This window comes from Acanthochromis polyacanthus, chromosome 23 (genome assembly GCF_021347895.1).
Source record: "Acanthochromis polyacanthus isolate Apoly-LR-REF ecotype Palm Island chromosome 23, KAUST_Apoly_ChrSc, whole genome shotgun sequence".
Classification (NCBI taxonomy): domain Eukaryota; kingdom Metazoa; phylum Chordata; class Actinopteri; family Pomacentridae; genus Acanthochromis; species Acanthochromis polyacanthus.
The window spans coordinates 8008134-8030554 of NC_067135.1; the positions used below are offsets into that span (position 1 = coordinate 8008134).

The following is a 22421-nucleotide window of genomic DNA, read 5'->3' on the forward strand; positions in this document are numbered from 1 at the left end:
CTCCTCCTTCCCTTTAAATTCTCTAAATGTTAATAGCAGGTGACGTTTGACCGGCGTCTGTGTTTGCTGGCTGGAGAAAGTTTGGCCGTTGCTTTTAAAAGGTCAGAAGAGGACATACTTCAGATAGACACACGTACAATGTATAGCGTATGCACACACTTGCTTGCTCTTTTTATGAGCACTTGTTAGTGTACTCTGTGGCTTGTCATTATTGATTTCTTCAGTGTGCCATAAATGCATTGCCAATAAAGCTTAGAGCAGAGACGACTTTCCAGTTTTTAATGGTCAGTAAACACAAACGGGGAGGAGAGCAGCAGGTGAAGGGTAAACTGGAGAGAGACGTCTGTGAGCAGAGGACAGAGATGAAATAAACAAACCGAAAGAAGGAAGGGCTCGCTCATTAGACTGCACTGTTTCTGTAGCACTGTAAAAGGAGAGTGACTTTAAAGGAAGCAGGAGACTAATGAAGGTGGAAAAAAAGCAGAGAGCACAAAGTTGGAGTGTCTTATTTTATTATTTAGCTGTTCCTATCGTTATTGTAATCTTAAAAATGGTTCAAATGACCCTCTGTCCTCATAATGTATTGTAGGATCCTTCAGCTTCTTGTTTCGGTTTTTCTGTCTGTACCTTTATTGTTTAGCTTCATTGTCACCTCTGTCATTGTGGTGTTTGGAGAAGCAGTAGGTGATTGTTTTGGATGATAACAGTCCAGTAAATCCACTGCATGCTACATGAAGGGCTGCAAATAAGACTCGTGGTTAACATCTAGTAAGTCAGGAATCAAAAGTTAAGCCGTGAATAGTGCCATCAGATGTTCCAGTGGGATGCAGGAATACTATCCTAATTCATCTTTCCAGAATGTAATAATGCTTGTTTCCTGGCCTGCAGTCTGTACGCCTCATTGAAGTCTTTATCATGGTGCTCCTTTACAAGCTAAACCCCCGCGATCCTGCTTTAGTTATAATTTCCCTAATGCGGCTGGGAAACTGTACAATCAGTAACATTAACTTTTATAATTCACATATATTACAGTGCCACTTGATGCACAGCAATATTCTCTGCAGCTCATTTACTTCCATCTCTCTAATTTCCCCTGATGGACAAAGACAAAAACCTCCCATGACCTCCAGGTTATAAACACACTTGTGCAGGTGTTGTGAGCGATGGATAAAAGACGAGTGCGAAAGAGGACACAGAAGGAGGTTTCAGAGGAAGATGAATAGGTTTCAGGGGCAGGCGGTAAATGGAAGGAGAGGGAGGAAGAATGAACGGAGGACGGGTGAGGCAGGAAGACCGATGAATTAATGGGAGAAAACACGAGGGAGAGGAAAGGGCAGGGGAGTAAATGTTGGTTGTAGGGAGGAAGGTGAGTAAAACAAATAAGGAAGAGGAGGAGGGTGGTTTACATGTGGTGACTGCTGCCACCCTGGGAGCTGAATGGAGGGATGAGAGGAGGGAGGGAGGGAGAGGAGTGGTCGGTTTTCTTGTGCCAGGGGCAAAGAGAGAATTAGGATGAGAGTGTATGTGTGTGAGCGTATGAATGAAAGCCTTTGGCAGGCAGCCGCATGCAGGCCTGGCAGCGGTTGGCATGGCGATATATATATCCCACTGCTTAAAAGCCCTCACCTTGAGCTACTAATGCCAGTCAATCAACCCAAGGTGGCATCACACTCGGACACCGCAGTGGATTGTGTAGATTTGTGAGAACCTCTGCTGGCTGTATTCGTTTTCTAACTGCTTTCCTTAAACCTAAAGCCCAGATTGTAATGCACTGAGCCTCACAGACTCTTACTATAGAGGTGAATGTTGCCCAAACCCAATGAACATCATTTTAACTTCTAGTATGTAAGTCTGGATTACCACTGCCCTATGGCTTCAGAACCACATAGGCCAAAAAATCTTATAAACTGCAAGTATATTCCTACTTACTGTTCTTCTTTACTCTTTTACTTGGTTTTAGCTGTTCTAGGTTTGTGGTTAAGGAATGACCATGTCTGTTGGTCAGTTATCCAACAACTTGGATCAAGACATAAACGTCCAATCAAGTTCTCACTAGATAGATTGCGTTCTCTGTTGCATTTTGCTGTCCTGCTCTTTTTTTGCAACTAATTTCTAATCTGCCACTGTTCTCCCCTGCTTCACTGTCACTGCTTTTCACTCAGCCAATCATATATTAGATGAGGCAGGACTTGTTACCCTTGTATCCCAGAAAATAGAATGGATGCTTGAAGCATGTTGTGAAAATATCGTATTATCACCAAAACCTTGGCATTTTTTGGAACCCTAACCAAATTGTTTTGTTATAGAACTTTAATTAGGCATCTAACATGTAAAATTGTCAACAAAGCATGGTCTTTTTCTAAAACTTAACCACAAAGCAAGTCAAAACCAAAAGTAAACAATCACAGGACACAAATCCTGGTCTTCTAGGTAAAAGGCTTGATAGCATTTCGAACTGGTCGTGTTTCCCACCACAGCTTCCATTACATTCAGTTCTGTGTATTTCAAAACAAAATTACATCTCCCTCAAAATATTACTGAGAATAAAGTTAAGTTGTGTAGTAGTATGATTTTGATGAGACACAGCTGAAATGTCTCGACATCTACTGGCTCAATTGGTAGCAGGTTAACTTTGGTGCTTCATCGTCAAACATCTCGAGATCTTGCATCTCATCTTAGCATACTGTAGACATTCGGAGTCTCTTGAAGATAAATCTCATGACTCTGATGATCCTTAAATTTTACTTTTAGTGTCCCCAACAGTTTTTAGTTAAGTCTCTTCTGGTAGCTGCTCCTCAGATAAAACCCAACCCTGATCAACCTCAGACCAACGCCGTCTTCAACCACCAAATTATTACATTCACCAAAGATTTTTATCTGGGACTTTGGAGGAATCAAACCAAAACTCAACTCGATTGGTTTCTGGCTCTAAAGCAATAATATAATATAAACTGGGAGAATATCTTCACTGTCAGAGATGCAAAGCAGACACAGATCCTGATCAAATACATACTCAGTGACAACATTTCGGCAAGGGAGAAAGGACAGCTTAAGAAATCTAGAGTCCCAACATCTTCAAATGTGACAAATACAACAATATAAGAGTACTTTAGAGTTTGACTTTTTCAGTTCCAAAATTGCACGGAACTAGATGAAAATAAAGAAAAGCAACAGAGTATTTTCCTCTTTTTTTGCCATTTGAGTGTACCGTTTTCATCCTGTTTGTTTTCTCTTAATTTGTATTTGAATTAAACGATGCTTCATACCTCGGCAGCATTTCTAACCTGATATTCATGGCACTAAATGATATTGAATTGAAATCAAATAGCCCGATATTTACAAGAAAGAAGATTTTGTGCACGTACTTGTATTTTCCAGATGATGAATCTTTTCGTATTCCTCTGACTTTGGTCTGGTAGCGCCAACAAGAGGTCGATTGATTTAAATTCATCCTTTGATTTGGTTTCGATTAAATCCCTGTGAAACATTTACCTCTTATTTAGTGCTGAATTGAAAATGTTAATCAAAGTAGTCCCGTGCAGAGGATGAAGTCACTTTTTGTCTGTTTGAAATATCATTAAAATAGTTGACATGCCTCCAAAATCCTCACCTTTCTGTGCAGCTCTTTGTCCATGTCATCTCAGCTGAACCTCATGGCAGCTTTGATGTAGCTAGAAATGTCTTTCCACTCCTGAATGATCAGATTTGTGCAGTTTGCACTCAATTTGTCTGCGTTTTTCTGTTTGGTTACACCAAACAACTCTTAAACTCAGCCTTACTGTTGGTGTCTACAAACAGTTTAAAGCTGAGTGCATTCACTTAGGATGGAAAAACACACTCACTCTGTTCAGATTCAGAGTCTGGATTGAAAATTTTCAGTGGCATTGAAATAAACAAGCTTGGTAATAGCCTGAAGCAGAATCAGACTTTATTACCAAATCTCACTGAGGATCTCTGTATCAAAACACGATGTCACGACCTTCATTATTTTGGTGGTGTTCTTGCTTGTGGCATATTTTTTTAATGGATTTGCATTTCATTAGTTTACCACAGCAAAGGGCACACTCTGTATCTGAGGCCAACTTGTATTTCTGTCTTAACAAAGGCTTGAAATGCACAGAAGGTGGGACGAGCAGGTTGTTCATAGAGGCCCAGCTGCTCATTTCTGTCCTGGTGCTCTTTTAGCAGGCTAATCTGTTTGTCATAATGTTTCCAAAGTTACCAAAAATACCAAATAGGTCATGGATTTTGACTAAATTAATGCAAAACAAAACAATATTTGAGGTTTTGCAGATGTACAAACAATCTTGGTACTGACTCCAGCATTATATAAATGCAAAAAGCTGATAAATATACATGGTTTTATCAAAGAGTATGAAAATAAGATGGGTTTAGCAACCTTTAAGCTGATGATGGGGAAACAAACACGGAAAACAGTAAACCAAAGGACCAATCCAAAGAACACAGTAGAAGCTTGTGGAGCAGATTTATCCTTTGTGTTGTGACATTCTTCAAAGAGCTTGCTACTCCATGGCAGCCGCTTACTTGACCAGAACATAAATATATGATGAGCAGTGTTAAAACATACATGAGCACAGACGTGAAGCGAGAGAGGATGATGATAAAAGAAGGGCTGACGGCAGACGAGGAAAGTCGAGTGTTTCGCTCATTTTTCTCTCTTTATCTGTTCAACACAGCTTGTTTTTCATGATTTGTTTCCGCCCACGATAAAGATGGCGAACAGATAAAAAGTGGTTACAATGAAGTCATGTCTGCCTGCTTTATCTGTCTCATTTTTCCTTCTCTGCCTTCTCTCTTGTCTCATCTTTGAAAACATTCTTCCCGCCCTGCATTTTACTCGCTGCATCTTTGTCTTTAATCTCTCCATCTGCTGGTCCCCATTGACTGATGCATCTTTCATCCTTTACATTTATTTGCTTGTTCCTTTGTTTCCGGTTTTGTATTTCCATAATCTTTGTTTGAAACTCCCTTTTTATTTTCTTCTCCTCCATCGCTCATTTGCATCCATCCGTCCATCCATCTCTCTCCCCTCGCATCTCTCCACTCAGAGGGTGATGTATAATTAAAAGCTGCAGTAGAGGAGGGAGAGCGGCAACCGGCAGCTGCAACGTTTGTTGTTACGTTTCAGTAAATGTTGTTCAAAGTCCGGTTGGCCACTTTGTTCTGTGTCTCGGTCTTTACCATGGCAACCCTTTAATGACAGTTCCACGGCGTCGAGCTAAACAGTCTGACATGGATGTTACGCAACGTGTTGCTGGTGTAGAAATGTTGCATCTAGACATGGATTACATGCAAAAAGATCTGCCATGTTTCCTTGTTTATGAAAAAGCAGATTGAGAGTCTTGAATTGCTTTGTTCAGGGTTGTAAGAGTGTCCTGGAAGGTAGCTTCAATCTGAAACTATGACTGCAGTAGGGATCTTATAATCTGCAGGGCCTCAAGCAAAGAAGCCCATCAAGGCCCCTTCAAAACCACCCAGATTCCTATCATACAGTATGCATGATAGGACTCATACATACTGTGTGATTCTTAAGAACAGTCACAAAAAAATCAACCAAGATCCAGCGAATTTCACTGGATTTTTATTTTTTTTGTCAATGTTCTTAAAGAAAATATTACAAGTTTTACTGATATATATGGAATCACTTTAGATATTTTTAGGATTTTTTGGAAGATTTTTACTCATTTTTTGAAAATATTCACAAGAATTTTCTTGCCAAATTTGGGGATTTAAAGAAAAATGCATTTAAGGGAAACTTTTAAATAATTATTGCAATTTTCTTCCTGAAGGTCAGAAATTTGGGTAATTTTTTTTGCTGATTTTTTCATTTTTTTTAAGACAAAAACAATATTTTTGGTGCATGTAAATGAGGACAGCAGGTGGGTTAGTTAAAGGCGAAGCTTCCTGGCCGCTTGTCACCGTTTTGCAGGTCTGAACTGTACAAATGGGAAAGATGCAAAATGGCCGGGCGACACAAGCTGTTACATAACCCATTACATAAAGTTAAAGTATTTGGTCAAACCTCTGACCCACGATGATAGTCAAATCAAAAACCTCTCAGGTGACTCACAGATTCATCCATTCTCCTTTTGTGCTGTCAGGATGGGCTCCCGCTGTATTCTGAACGGACACAAATCACACAAAGAGGGCACACTGTCATATAATAGAAAGCCAAGAGCCCGTCAATCTTGTGCGATTGACATCAGCTACTGTACTGTAAGCCCCCAGTCCTGTTTTCCTTTAAGTTTTAGTGCCTCTTCTCTGCCTCTGTTTCATTATTTCTGACGCTCCCTCTTGAAAACAGTTAAGTGCATCTTGTCCTCATGAGACCATCTTCAAGCAGCACACAACAGAAGTAGAAAGAGATTTTGTGTGTGTGTGGGGGGGGGGGGGGTGCAACAATTAGGACACACATCCGCAGAGACGAGCATCTCCTGCTGAATGCGTTTTCCGAAATTGGAACAGAAACATCTGCAGATTGCATCCCTCCAATCCAGTGGATGGCCGCATACTTTATGTTGCAGCAGCTGAACCTCCCAGAACTCATTCGTGCAGTGGACTGAATCTGGGTGGATGATGATCAGGGGAGAAATGAAAGTGTGTTTGCGTGTGAAGCTTCGTGCAGCAGCCGTGCAGAATTTGCGCTATACTGCTGCCACTTTCCTTTCTGTTCTGCTGCTTTTCTGCTCCAAACTTTACGACATCTGAGATCAAACCAAATCAGTCCTACTTTTTCTCGCCTCCTCCTTCTTTCTCCCTCCTCTTCCTCCATAATTGAATCCATGCCACTCTCCCTTCTTCTTTCTGTAATCTGAGCCTCTCTTCTTGTCAGTCTCCTTCTTTCTGTGTTCTTTATTTTACATTTGACATTTCTGAGCTGCAATTTTTTTCTCTTCAGTTCCTGGTGGAGTTTTTTTTTTTTCTTTAAAAAGAAAGTAAAATGGCTCTGGATTACAGAGCTTCATGCAGAGATTTGTGTGTGTGTGAGTTAATGTATTCATGATGTGATTTGGGGCATACAGTGGCTTAATCCTACACAATCTAATGCACAGAGGAGCGCATTAACATCCACATGCTTGTGGAAACTGATCTGAAGACAGACCTCATATATGAAGTGTGTAAGCGACTGTAATGTGCATGTAAACTGTACATGCGACCATGTGTGGGGTGTGTTACTCCACTTCATGTCCCCATAGTTTCCATGCCAACCATATGCTCCATTATGCCCGTAAGGAGTTTTTCCTCCCTCATCTTCTCCCTCCTGTCCTTCCTGGATGCGAACGGAGGGTGGAGTTCAGGGAATAAGCACAAAGATTGGACCGTGAAAATGGAAGTTCTCTCAGGAGTTTTTGGGGATGATGGAGCCTTTAGCAGTGGATTGAAGTTGGATTTATGTTCTGAGCTACATGCGGTGGCTCCTCTATACAGCGTTGGGCTTTACACATTAATTATCCCAGACAAGTTTGTTAAAGTCAATTAAATCACAGCATATTAACCCATAAAACTCCAATTTTTTTCCTATGTTTTCATGCATAAAAGTATGTTCTTCAAATGATCACATTTAATGAGCAAAACATTATGAACAACCTAAAGTTTCTTAAGAAAGATAAATTAAATTTCAGCAATAATATGCCTCAGTTTATCAGTTACACATTACAGATCAGTGTGTCTACAAAGGAACAAAACATTTAGTCATGATCAAAACAACAGTCGGTCAAGAAAAGACAAAAAAAAAAGCAAGATAAAATATTACAAAAATGAGACACAAAATGACAACAACTAGAACAAAATGACAGAAAAGAGACAAAACATTAGGCAAAAAAGTTACAAAGTGCCCAAAAAAAGGACAAATGACAAAAACAAGACAAAAAAATGACACAAATGACACAAGCGAGACAAAAAAACACAAAACGATACACAAAACAATGAATAAAGTGAAACACAAAAGGGGAAAATTAGGACCAAAAATACACAGTGTGACAAAACCAAGAAACAAAATGACAAAAAACATGAGACAAACAACAAAAATCATTAAAAACACAACAAAAACAAGACAAAATATTACAAAAATGAGACACAAAGCGACAGAAGAACGAGCATTATATTTTACTTGATGATCAAAACAATTTGTCCTGAAATTATTTTGAATTTATAGTTTTACAGTTTTACAATTTGCAATTAATGTCGTCTCTGTAAGTTTTTAAACATCTCATTCGAAAATGTGCCACAATTTTACCATTTGCTCAAACTGGATTCTGTAAAGAAAAAAAAAAGGTAAAAATTTAAATTTTGCGCTACTTTGCACGACTGTGAAGCCAGGACGGACTCAGCTGTCACATGACAAAAAATCTGGGACTTTTCAGCTGAACTGCAGGCGGTGTTTGGACAGAGCAGATAGGAGACAAGAAAAGTCTCGTTGATAATTCCAGATTTTTTCAATTTCTGTAAAGTCAGCAAAGAAATTCAGCTTTTTTAAAATGGAGTTTACAGCAATTCATTTTGTTTAAGTGCACTAAAGTTAATATCACAGAAGAAGTATATTTTATAGAGAAATGTGAAGCGGCATCTCATGTGTCCACCTCTTATTTGAAGCGAAGGCTAATCTGCACAGTTTGGTTTAAAGTCAGACTGGAGGGACTAGAGGTGTAATTAGGGTCGAGTTTCTGGTTAAATCATTCACTGCAGGAAAATGTGACAACATCCAAACCATTACAATAACATTTTCTCAAGTTCAATTTTAAATGACATACAAACTGGTGTGAGTCTGTGTTAGCACAAAAACATCTATTTATTCGTCGTGACAGAGATTGCTCATTCTGTTCGTTGCACAGTAATGTTTGTGTTTAGGCGGGTTAAAAGTGAGTGTGTGAGGGAGATTCAGACAGTTAAACAGAAGTCAGGTCAAGAGATTTGAACCATCTATTGTCAGTGTTGGTAATTTACTGTCATTAGCTGTGGTTGGTATTTTCACATCATTAACAGTTGAAGTTCTCTCATGCCAGTGATGAAACTAAGGTCAAATGTCACATTTGCTCCAGAAAGTCACAAAACTCCATTCAAAAATTCACCAATTCAGCTTTACATTGCCAAGAACAGACAGTATTTTAATTATGGAACACTCTTGACATTGCAGTCTGGATTGTGAGTGTCTGTCTGTAAATTCCGAATTTGATTTGTCAAAACATCCACCTTGATTCCTCTTGTTTCCTCACAACCCCGCCCACCGCTTGTTCCGCAGTATCCACCATCGCTCAGCCCTGTTGTCTCACCTGATTACCTACTTTTTATTGTCTATATTTCAATTTAGCTAAATGTACCCAAAAGTAGCATCTGCAGCAGCTGCTCGGTGGAAACAAACACCAGCTGTGCCTGAAAATAAAGCAGATTAGCCGCTAAAGTATCCCAAATGCTGTGTGACATGATTTCCGAAGCCCCGTTTGACTGCGAGTTAAACAACTTCACTGAAATTTCAATTTCGAATAAAGCTTAAAGAGCAAATAAAGCTTCTTCCTACGACACAATTTGTCGGAGAAACATAAAGTCATCAGTGAGTTTTTGAGCGTTGTAGATTAAATTTCCTGCATGAGAGGCCGGGGAAGCCCCCATCTTTGCTGTTTCGCTTCACTTCATATCCTGGACTCTGCCTCCTCCTCGTCTTATCTTCTCATCCTCCTTTTCTCACCTTCTCTAATCCTCCCATGTCCATATCTTGTTCTGTCCCTCAAATCATCTCCGGCACCGATCCATCTCCGTCTTCCCACGCACATCAGAGACTCCAACTTTATTGCTCACCACAGCTGGAGACCACTTAGCAGGAGTGTATGTGGGTGACACAGTGTTTGTGTGTGTTTTCTCGGTTTCTCATTATGATATCATTAAGAGAGGTAATATCTCTCCCCTGAAGAGCTTTTCATCTCTCTCTCTGTTGACCTTCCTCATATTGTTTTTGTTTGTGTTGCTTCCACTCAGAGCTGAACTGACTTTATTGACTTTGTGGTTGTGTGACGAAAAGGGAAATATTCACTGGTATCATTTCATCGCACTCGGCTTTGCCTTTTCTGCACTTTCTTCTGTCTGTAAAACCCTCCAAAAAATGCTGTTCTGCTCTCAATCCAGCGGTAGCACTTTTCACACTGATTTCCTGATAGTGTCAGTGTAGAAATGTCTGAGTATTTTGGGAATTTTGCTAGAAAGATTTCAGTTCTTAGGTTTATTTTAAATCTGTCAAGTTCATTTTGCAATGTAAACTTAATACACAGCCTGTATTTTCTCTAAAATTTAAGACATATAGTGCCCACATACTCAATAGTCAGACTCTGATCCAGATTAAGATTAAAATGCAACTTAATCTGGACTCAAAATGTCACCACAACCGACTGTTTGTGAGAAACTTGTCATCTTTCAGCTGCAACTGGCTTTAACTCAAAACCAAACAAGCTGATGCAAGCAAAGCAGAAGTGGACAGTGAAAACTATGCATTTAAATGAGGCACAAAACAGTTTATTCTGAAATCAAACACCGACTGGCTGGATGTGATAGATGGCAGGAATGTGGTGGCACTAAAAACTGAGCTGCAGCCCCGAGTGACTGAGTGAATTGATCACGAGTTGCACAGTTTTAATCTAAAATAACACTAACAAAGACATTGCAGAGTAGATTGTGGATTGATCTTGTCGTGGCTGATTCATTCCTACACAAACCTGAACCTGCTAATATTATTTAATAGGAGATAAGAAAGTAGAATTAGCAGTTTAAGCCATGATTAACTCTTACTTTAGTGTCTCTGATTACATGGTGAACGTCATCAGAGCAGATCATTCCCACACCAACCCAGTCTTCACAAAATTACATTCCTATCCAACTAAAACTGAAATCAGTTATGTTTTGAAGGTAATGTAATTTGGTTTTGAAATAAACATGATCTGTGATGTGGTGGCAGAGATGGCCAGTTTGAAAAAATCCTTGTTTGGAGCTATAGGAGGGCTGGTTGGCAACACAGACCAGTTTCACCCAAAGATCATCAGTCTTACAGTCACATTTTGTTTTCTAACGAATGTCTACTTTTGGTTTTCTCTTGCTTTCTGGTCAGGTTTAGGTACAAAAATGATGTAGGCCTGCTTAGGTTCAAGGAAATATCTCGCTTTGTTAAATACTTTAATATGTTAGAGGCTTGGTTAAGGTTAGGCAACAAAATGTCTCATTTTTGAGTTGAAATATGATCCTTTCACTACATTTTCTGGGTGTCCAGAGTGACAAGTCCCAGCTTTTTTAAAATACGATTGGTTGGCTGAAAATGAGCAACATTTTGACAGATTCATGGCAACTATACATTGATTAGAAACATTGTTGTGATACGTTACAAACAAATGCAGTCCGACAAAATGTACCTCCTTCAGAACATAATTTAGAATACAGTGTTATTTTATCGGACCTCCTCTACATTCTGATTGGCTCAGCAGGTGTGTTATTACCTGTTCTAGTCGCTGACTGACACAAAGCCACTGTGATACATCTGTGACCTCCTGTGAAATGTGCAAAATGTAGTTTTGTACCAACCTGGTATATTTTAACTCAAACTGTGATCCTTTTCCAGATTTAAATGAGTAGATTTGGTGCCTAAACTCAACCAAGTACAGACTGAAAATGCAAATACGCATAAAGTGAAAGCAAAGGTCAAAACAAGACTACAATTACTGTCTGAAACAGAACTTTAACTCAGGTCTCCTGGGCCTCCACCAGCCCCTCTAACCTCCAAATGTGGACCTCTTCATCGGGGCTAAATTGCGGACATAAAACGAGGTGATGATGTAGCACCATTAAATGGGTTGATAATAGTCTACTGAGCCTACTAGATGGTGGAGAAAGTCCCCACTGACCCATATGTGTGGGAATGACCTGCAATGATAATGACCATTTAATGGACTGAGAACATCCTAAACGGCTGCCGCGATTGGCTGTTACTACGTTTGCATTAACATCTGGCTAGAGATGGTGTGAACAACTGGGTTTGTCTGAAATGCTTCTTGGATGAATTTTCGCTTGGCTTTTTGGAGATTGGATCACCGTCCAACCCGAACAAGATGCATAAAATGATTAAATGGGATCTTGGCGACTTCACTCATTAATACAGAAATGCATTGTGTGGACAGTTTCCTGGAGTTTTACTCCTGCTAAATCAAATCTCCCTGGAACTGTAGCCCAGTGTATCTCTAACGTTCAAGCGCTTGAGTATCCCTGGTAAACTAAAGTCTGTTGCAGACTGCTGTTCTTTCCTTTTTGGTCCCTAATCAAATTTTTGTAATCCTATTTCTGGTGGTTGTTGTCAAATACAATCTTTGTGGAAGCTGAAGGTCTGTTCAGGATGCACAGGATGTCCTCAGTCTTTTATACTCTTCAACTTTCTTACTTTTTAGTTTTAAAGAGCAGCCAGACTTACAGATTGCGCTGTTTCTTAAAATTTGGTGCCTTTGTTTTTCACTGATCTAGAGGTTCCAGCAGTAGGAGGAACAGTAAAACCAGAGTGTGCGTATATAAATCAGCCTCACTCAGGAAAATGAGTTGTTAGCTGCTGCAGTTCTCTAAGATGTGCTCTCTCTAAAAATATACCGGGCTGTCTTTCATAGCCTGAAACCAACCACACAAACATGGTGGTTGCAAATCAAAAAAGCAGAACTGCAGCCAGAAGAAAATGGAAAGAGCCAGAGACAGATATAAAGAGAGGTTTCGTCCATTAAGTAATGCATTGAGGTCTCCGTTAATCAAATCAAACTGTCGCTCAATCATTCGCTTGTACAAGAACTTTTACAGCAAACACACACACACTCACTGCAACGGCATAAAACTTATCCATTAAGTTGATTTACAGCTCACTTGATTCTGTTTGGAGCTTTCCAATCAACAATACCTTTTGTTGGCCTTATTTCACTCTGTCACTCTTTTTTTTCCCCCATCTTTATTTCTGGCATGGTGAGTCCTGTGTTCACTGAACCTGGTCTGTGTGTGTGTTTAGTGTCGGTGTGTTGACAGATCGGGGTGGCGAGGCTACTGTCTGACAGAGAAACTTTCTGGGGAGCAGGTGTCAAAAAATAAGAAGGTAGAAATATGGAGGGAAGGCGAGATGGAGAGAGAGGGAAGAATTGCAGAAGAAGAATAATGTCGTGCATCCTGAAGGACTGAGCTTACAGTCCACTGGTTATGAGGACCTGTACCAGAAGGGTACAATGTTGGACACTAAATTAGTTTTGGGATTTCAGGTCTGGAATGATTTTTGCATGTACAGTTTAATAGCATCAGTTTGATTAAGAAATTGATTGGATTTCGGGGGGTAATTCTGTAGATATTAAGGAAGAAAACTGCAGATTTCTCAGGTTAGGAAACAAATCGACAATCGGCACTGAACTACAACTCAGTGGCATACGTCATATCCAGAATACCAGATCTTCTGTGTATCTGAAAGACCACCTATGTAGGGTTGGGAGACTGTTACTTTTTGCACACACAACAATGCTGAGTCTCCACTCTAATGCTTCTAAATCCTCCTGTTGGATTCCGTAAGCTAACTCAATCATGGCTCGTTCAGAAGCTAAATGAAATCGTAGAATTGTAAAACAGCAGCTTTCAAAGAGGTGGAAGTCAGAAGCAGTGGAGAGCAACAGCGGTGTTTGTAAAGTCAAAAAAACAGTTACAGAACTCGGTGTTGACCGTCTGACAAAGTGCACAAAAAGAAAACAACAAGCAGGCTTTTGATGTGCTCCTGACCCTTCTGGTTTAGAAACTGCAGGCTTTTCTACTACAAAAATTGCTGTTGGATATCTTGATCAAAGCCACTGGACCAGCAGTGCTGACCCTTCACATGAAGGTTGGCTCATCTCAGAGATCATTGTGACTAACAGTGCTGCTCCTGCAAGTCCACACTAATATTACAAATGTGCAGTTGTAAAAGTGTCTCTGCAGTGAGGAGTACAAACTGGTGTTGGGTTTGTAAATCATGGTCAGTATAGTCACCCAGTTCCCTCCACTCCTGTATATCTGATGTTTTTCATCAGAGTATGGTGAAAACAAATCCTGGACTTCGTAGTATCATTTCTGCTGCTAATATTTCTATAACACCCTCGATAAAAAATCACACTAAGCTCTGGCCCTCCATTAACTGATGCTGTTCCTGCCTCTCGTTGTTGGAGCTTTGCACAAGCACCAGTCTGTTTAAACCACAAAAACAATGAAGGTGATAAAGGCCTTACACTTAATATCAGTTGCAGGTATAATTAGAAACTGATGCTGGGTTAGATTGTAACCTCCTGCACAGAGCTTTTCATGAAAATGAATGGACGGCTGGATTTATCACAGAGGGAGAAAAGAAAACACGCTGAATGAAATGACCTTATGGGATGAAAGTCAGAGCAAAAAGAGAGAAAAGAGAGGGAGCAAGAAGGGGCTTAAAAAGAAGTAATGGGATAGAGATGGAGAGAGGAGGGCGCAGATGTGCAGCTACAGGCAGCACCGACTATGAATGATGAAAGCGCCACAGTCTGCGTGTGTGTGTGTTTGTTGCGTACAGTGGGTAAATTGGCTCGGTAAATGCATCGTGTTTACGAATCCCCCAGGTGTTTAGTGGAAACATGTTTTCATGCATGTCTCCTTTGTGTACATTGAGCTCAATTGTTTGTGTGTTTGAGTGACTGTGAGGCGTGAAGCCAATCTGGGATCGACTGTTCATACAAATCGCAATCTGTGTGTGATGTAAAACACGGAGAATTCGTGTGTGTGTGTGTGTATGTTTCCTAGTGTTGTGTGATGTGATTTGCTTGTGCATGCAGGGTACATTGTAGTCCACCTCTGTGTGTCTGTGTGTTTGTTCCCCTGCTTGAACTCGGTGTGTATTGAATCGTAACCTCTCACATCTCAGTGGAGTCTGTGCATTACTCATACTCCTACCAGCCTCCCTGTCTGTCGCCTTCTCTCTCTTCACTCCTCTCTCTGTAGACTTTTACAAACTCTCCTCTTCTTTTACACTCTTCTCTACATCACTCTTTATACTCTTACTTCTGCCTTTTCTCTCACATTTCAATCAGTAGTCCACAAACTCCCTTTAGTTAATGATGCCAGAGTTGTCAATCTTCTCTTCCAGCAGAGCAGATATGCAGTTTACAGAGATAATGATGGCAGATTTATCGTCAAAGTTGGTATTAGGTTTTGAAACGGGCTTCTTGAGTTCAGACAATGGGGAGAAAAAACAGGCTCTGATCTGTAGCAAATTAATGTTAACCTCTTGACACCTATTGTCGCGAATTTGCATCATACCACTTTCATTCAGACTGCAGCAGAGATGGCATATCCATTCCCCCAATGCCGGTTTGTGCATATTCAATACATACCTAGGAACCTTTTGCAAGCACTGGTTTCTCGTAGGACTGGTCAGAGAGGGACCTAATTGTTATGTATCTGTTTTTATTGTTATTATTATATATCTGTTCTATGTGCGACAAATTAACAGTCTCCACTTAATTTAGCATCAGCTGAAAAGCAAAAACACACAAAAAATTATGTAACTGTAAATAAATTCAGACCTCAAGAGATCAATGTTGATGAAACTGGTAGGTGTCAGCACAGACCCAAGCCCAATCCTCGGTTTGCATCTGTTGTCACAACATATGGCTCGTTGCTAGGGATGCAAATTTGATCATTCATCTATAATAATGAATTAACTGATAACATAAATTGAGCACAGTCGACATCTGTCCTAAACTGACATTGATCAGTTTGTTTTAAACACTTGACCTCTGGCTGGATGTCATTAGGCATCACAGAAGTCTTTGTCATGGTGGCCCTTTGCAAGCTCATCTTGGTCATTTCTATCTGATATCAGAAAGAGATCAACTAATCAGCTTTCAGTTTTGCTCAATATCGAAAACATTTCTCCTTTCTGATAAAGATGTCATTTATTCTGATTTCAGCTGTCATGCTAGCCTAGCCGCGCTAGACAACCCACGGCAACGAATTTAATTCTCTGCCAGGGTGGGTCTAGTTACCCTCCATAAGGCTCGAGGCTGAATGCTCCTAAAACTGGCCGGACCAATCACCATGAAGTGTAGAGTCAGAAGGCGGGCGTAACTAAGTGACGACAGAGGCGTGACGATTCTGACAGAAACAACCGGCGCACAATAAACAGTTATCTTTCAACTCTGCTTTGGCCACAGCCCTTAAAGATTTGAAGCTAAAATTCAACTTGAAAGATAAACAAAGGACGGCACTGAAGTGTTTCATTGAGAAGAAAGATGTATTTGGACTTATGCTGATGGGATATGGCAAATCCTTAACATACCAGTTGGCTCCGCTGGTTGGGAAGCTAATGGGACTTAGCCACAATCCGCCGGTGCTCTAGGAACTACGTCAGCCTATTCGTTGCACTGATTGGTTGTATACCTACCCAGTTGCTGCGGAGTGATTTGAAAGACAATCTTTTAGCCCGCCTCCCTCCCTGTCGAGCGGCCCTAGACCCTTGTGCCTTCAGAACATGGGTCTAGCGCGGCTAGGCTGCTGTCATGCATTACATGTTAAACTTCCAAAATCTTTTGGAGGCTTTAACAAGATTTGACTCCCGTTTATATCAGCTATGACCAAAATATGTTGTATTCTCCTTTCACTCAGGTTCAATAACATAGCTGAGATGCCCATGTTATTATATTATTATGATGTTTTGAATGTACAGAAAGTTTTAAACACATATAAGCTATTAAAATCCAGGGAAAGGTGTCACATGCTCATTTAGAGAGATCAATTCCCCAACAAAAAACACAAGAGGGTAAAAGAGTGAATTAAGCCTTGTTTGTGTCTTGAGTCGGCAAGGATGATATTAAATGAGAGAAATTGATCTACAGGAGAATAAATATTTAAAAGCAACGCATAATGCCGGAGAACCTTACTGCATTCTATTCCATTCCACTGGATTTTGTTTCCCTTTGCATGAATAAAGAGGCTTCCAGCGTAAATTGATGCAGAAAATGGCCAGCAGCAGCCCTGTGGATAAACACCACGGTTCATCTAATTCTTGTACTTTTACTTTAGTATTTTTAGTTTTTAGCTTCTTTAAAAAAGGTTGACAGATGACTGGAAATGGTTAAAGTAAATAAATCAGCTATAAAATATGCCATATAACGGATCTAGATCTCTTCTCCCTCTTCCTTCCCTCCTCTAAAGGCGCTGGCATGCAGCTGTCACTGTTTTTTCCTTTTGTTTCACATCTGAGTAAGCAATATTTTAATTTCTTTTCCGGCGCCGTTGCCGCTCAGACTGATGCGATGCTGGAAATAGTAAATCCAGCCGGTTTCATCCACTGTTGCCGTGACAGCTCACCAATGAAAACAATGCGCTTCCACCTCTCTTCCTCCCCTCCATCACTCTCTCACATCCTCCCAGGTATGTTTCCCCTTCCATCTCTCTCGCCTGCTTTTCTCTGTTGAACCGAAGCCTATTTGCGACATCAGAGTCAACATGGCTGACAGTGAAGCATATGATGACACAACCAGGTGGAAATGAACACTTGCTCTTCCTCTGTCTGTTGGATACAGATGGACTGTTGAGATGAAGATTATAGACTCTGAGCAGAACAGGCCAAATGGACATGAAATATGATAAAAACTAGCCTCAAAGCACTAAAACTAATTTCCATGTTGTGCATGTTTTGGTTACCTAAACATCACTGGTCACTGCAGGAGCTCAGACAATCACAGCTGCACACCAGTAAGCCCAGTGAAATACTTTGTGTGTTCACTGCTTTTATAAAACCTCATTACTCCATTTAATGTTTGAATTTAATTAACAACTGCTGGAAGCTTTCTGGATGTGCTTTCTTTTGTTCCTTCCTCTCTTGCTTGAGCAGATTAGCAATATCAAAATGGAGTTCCAGATATTTCACTCACACAACTCATGTTTTAAATGTTCATTTTCAGCGTAGACGGTTTCGTATCGGAGCTCTGATCTCATCACTGCCCTCAGAATGTATTTGCACGGAGATACTGAGGAGTGTAAAATAAATGTCAACCTGCTAGACAGAACATGAGGGAGCAGAGCAGAGAGAGAAGCAGGACATTTGCAACCAAAATTGGAAGGGATAAGAGACGGCAATAGAAGACAAACAACTGTACCTCGTTTAAATTCCACCCATGCACTGCTGTCAGTGCTCTGGCCATGTTTGGAGCGCAGTTTCACCGTGGATCTTTAAGTTACAGACAGCAAACATCAGATTCTGCACAAACATGTTGAGGATTGTCAGTGGTGAGTTGGTCTACAGCTACAACCCAGAGATGTGACAGAAGTTGGAATTAGATGCTCAACATTTTGGGGTTTGCATTACAACCAGAACAGTGGCATCGTATTTCCATTAGAGTAAGAGCAGTCTGATGCTCTCACCACCACGTTTTTACTCATACATTCCTCACATTCGTCATTTCTTTCATCTTTTAACCAAATCTGCAGATGCACACACTGTGTGGTTTAAAATATTCACAATAGTGCCAATATATTTATGGTGAAGGAAATCCATTCAGTACATTTGTTCAACCTGAGGTGCATCTGGTGTGTTTTAGTGAGTATGATGGTTACCTTTATCATGAAATTCCACATGGTAGCTTCAGTATAATCAGTTTTCTTCTTCGAACTCACATTTACAATCCACCTGTTACAACCAAGCCTTGTACTTCCTGCATTAGTACTGAACTTTACCTTTGCAGACTGTGATTTACAGAGCTGTTCACTCTGAAGTACATGGGCTTGAAAATGGCATTTTCTCAGATCTGTTGTTCTTTTAGTTCATCATAGATTAAAATAAGCAGTGTTCTGTTTCTGGATACACCCAGAGAAGTGTTAGGAAGCACGTCTTATCAACCTTTTTAGTCTAAGATGCTGCTCCTGTTTTGCACATTGCTATTTTTAAATCTCCCCACACACACTTTTTTTTTTCAGTTTCCTTGTTAAAGTTTGATTGCTGCACGCGTCACCTCGAAACTCTTTGCGCTGCAGTTTGGGACTCTCCACCGGCTGCTGCTAATTGAAAACGGCGGATGTGCTGCACGTTGCATCACTGTCAGCTGGAGAGCATTTTTATCGGGGCCTGGGGCGAAGTTAGCGGCTGAGGAACGTCAACCTGGGCTTCAGCCTTCATGTTCTTCAGCAGGAGGAATCAGAGGAGGGCAAACCCAGTCGTTTTTGTATCTTGATGCATCCTAAATGTAGCAGTCCGTCCTCATGTCGCCGTTTTTGTGTTGGAGCAGCAGAACCGACCTCCAGCACATAAAACTAAACGGGTAATTAATGTCGAACACGCTCACCGAGTCTTGTCTTTCTCTTTTGTTTTTCAACAGGAAGATAATCGAGGTGAAAATCATCGATGACGAAGAGTACGAGAAGAACAAGACGTTCACCATCGAGCTGGGAGAGCCGGTTCTGCTGGAGATTGGGCAGAAACACGGTGGGTGAAGCAGGATCAAGGACAGACAGACAGAATTTATTTGTCTTTATTTAGGCCACATCTGTCGCTCAGAAACAGGGTCACGCCTGCATTGATTACCTAAAGCCTCCCATCTAAACTCAGATTAACCGAGGAAACATTTTACTTTGAACCACTGAGGACGCGGCTCGAGGAGGATTTGACAAACACCTGCCCTGAGCTGTGAGGTGTTTCTGAAATAATGGCGTCCTTGTCAGAGGCGGGGCAGGAATAATAACTGGGCCTCATCGGTTTTGGGTCCACTTCATTACCATAAAGAGGTTTCGTGTTTACAGTGTATAAATAGCCAGAGAGCTTCTGTAGTTGTTTCCTTCCAGCTTCTTCCCTTCGTCCTGTCCTTTCCAAATCCACTGAAGAGCTCAGAAATCCAAGAATCTCAAACGTTTAATGTGAGGAGCTTTGGTGGAACATTTAAAAGGCTCATTACAGCAGACAGACGGCTAATCTGCGGCAGGTGACTGGAGGCTAAAGAGAACCGAAGCTGAAAGTCAATAAGTAATTTCTGCAGCTTGGCCTCCTCTGCTCTTTTACTTCTGTTGAAATAAAATCCGCTCCGTTAAAACTTTACAAGAAGAAGAAAATACCGGCTTTCATTGATCCTTTTTTTCCACTTTTATTTGTCTCATTTAACTTTGTTCCACTTCTGTCTGTAGTGGCTTCTCAGGGCCGTCTAACTGCAGTTTGCACATCAAATCTCTACAAAATACTAAAGAATCCTGTTAAGTTTATTGCTTATCAGTTAGTCAATTAAAGGATTTGGCACCATATAGATTCATCCCGCTCTCCCTTCAGCCTCACTACCAGCGGTGTCAGTAGTTCATTCTGTTGGATCATTCGCTTTTAAACCTGATGCGTACGTTCTGTTGTTTCCCTCAGTATTCGCTGTAACGTCATCTCACACCATCATCTGGACAGACTTTCACTTTGTCCATTACAGACCACCAGCCTCATCACGTTAGAATTGGAATTTGGAGCTTGTTTTCAGCTCAAGAGAGCAACTAATGGGGCTGTTGTTGTTTCTTAAAGTCTAATGTTTCTCATTCACATCCCTTCTTCTTGGTTTAGTTGCTCTCATTGGGTTGAGGCAATCTACAAATCAAATTAAACACACAGTGAATAACCTTTCCAGCACTGCTAATTAAAGCAAAAGTGAACTTTATTGTCAGTATCTCTACGTGTATGGTACATACAGAGACATTGAAATGCCATTCCTTAGAGCCCCATAGTGTAAAAAAAAAATCTAAATGTATATAAAGAATAGAATACAAAATGTAAAGTATAAATACAAATAGTACGGGTGTGCAAAATTGCATCTGTTGTATAGTGTCATGTCTGTGAGGGAATTTTGATCAAATTTACAACCTGCATACAGCTTTGCATCAATCTCAACACCCATTTTTCTTATTTAAATTACTCATGGTTGGTTGGTTGGTATACATATTTATATTTTTTTCCCCAACGTTAAGGCCAAACAAATCAAATCTATTTATGCATCACGTTTGAAAACAAGTTGAGTTGACCAAATGGTTGTCCATTTTATCAGACAGCAAAGTGATGTGCAGACAGACAATATAAAAACATAACTGTCCATGTGAAGTATAAATATATAGACACAGTAAAATACTTCAACAGGCAGCAAACGACAGCAACTTTTAAGATCAATTTCTAAAATCAATATGAACTATTTACGCCATTAAGAGCAGTTAAAATCCACTGAAAACAGGTATGTGTTGGAGTTTTTCTGGAAGTTATCAGTGGAGGAGGAGCGTTGCTTTGGAGCTTCTACTGTCAAATCCACCATCATGGTTCAGATAGTTCTGGAATATATTTATCAATCTTTGTTAATCTGTTATGCAAAGGCGTCCCTACTGATAGCATTTCAGGGTGGAAAAAATACAACAGTTTCATGATGCAAAATAGTCTTTTCTTTGTTATAAAGGCATATATTTTAAAAGAAAATCTGGAAATGTTATATTAAAGGATGGAAGATCTAAATAGCCTGAGCTGTTCTGGGAAAAAAAGAAGCAATAGTATGAATGATTTTACCTTCAGATTAGCTGAGGGCTCACAGGGTTAACAGTCAGGAGGGAGGTTTAAGCCACTTCCATCCTGACAGGTTTCCCTCATCCGCTTCCTACAGCCGTCTTGTCTTATGGAACCGAATCAAACGGATCACAGTCAAAAACTGAAGCCTCTTTTATCGCTCTGAACACCCACAGAGTCGCTCCTGGTAGACTTCAGGTCCACAGTGCAGATGTCAGACATGAAGAGCCAACAGCCTGCGGCATGTTTCATTATGGAGGGATGTAATTGGCTTCTTGAGGCCGTCACAGAGCGAGCAGACTGACAGTCACACACACTCTACGTGCACATATATACTGCACACGGCTTTTCAATTACAGCTGGGCAACTCTGATCACAGCTCAGTTAATGACTGGATGTGAAGAGGATCATATGGATGAAAGAGGGGGAAGTATGGAGCAACGTATGGTAATGGGAACATAGAAAGGTCAGAGAAAATCTAAATTCCTTGTGGGGATTCATATTTGTAGCAGCACGCGATGCTTGACAGCGTGGATTTCCCATGCGGCACATCAGTGTTTGAATATTAGCATTTACATTATATTCTGTCACAAGAGAAATGAGATCTCCGTAATAGTGCACGCTCCCACGGCCAAATTAAAAGCTATGAAAAAACTGAATAATGCATATATGAAGGCTGAACAGTACTGTATGGAGATGTCAGCATGAGGGCAGGGTTTCATTAGTTTCTTACATTGTTTAAAAAAAAAAATCTGTCTTAAAACAGTGAGAATCTTGCAGCAAGGGTGAAAAGCAAAAAATGGTGGAACACTGTAATACTCAAAAACTGCAAAATGGTGAGAACATAGACTGT

The 22421-nt window shown here is 40.4% G+C and overlaps 1 protein-coding gene across 5 annotated transcripts in view; it reads left to right on the forward strand.

Annotated features, from left to right (window-relative positions):
- The window catches only part of LOC110962325 (sodium/calcium exchanger 1-like), a 129427-nt gene that overhangs the window by 88934 nt on the left and 18072 nt on the right, over positions 1–22421 (forward strand). For all 5 annotated transcript variants that reach the window (XR_002596427.2, XR_002596426.2, XR_002596428.2 and 2 more), the window contains exon 12: positions 19380–19486. Coding sequence is in view for 2 of the 5 variants with exons in the window: in XM_022210259.2 (XP_022065951.2) it covers positions 19380–19486 (107 nt within the window). In the remaining 3 variants the exon portion in view is untranslated. The remainder of the gene's footprint in view (positions 1–19379; positions 19487–22421) is intronic.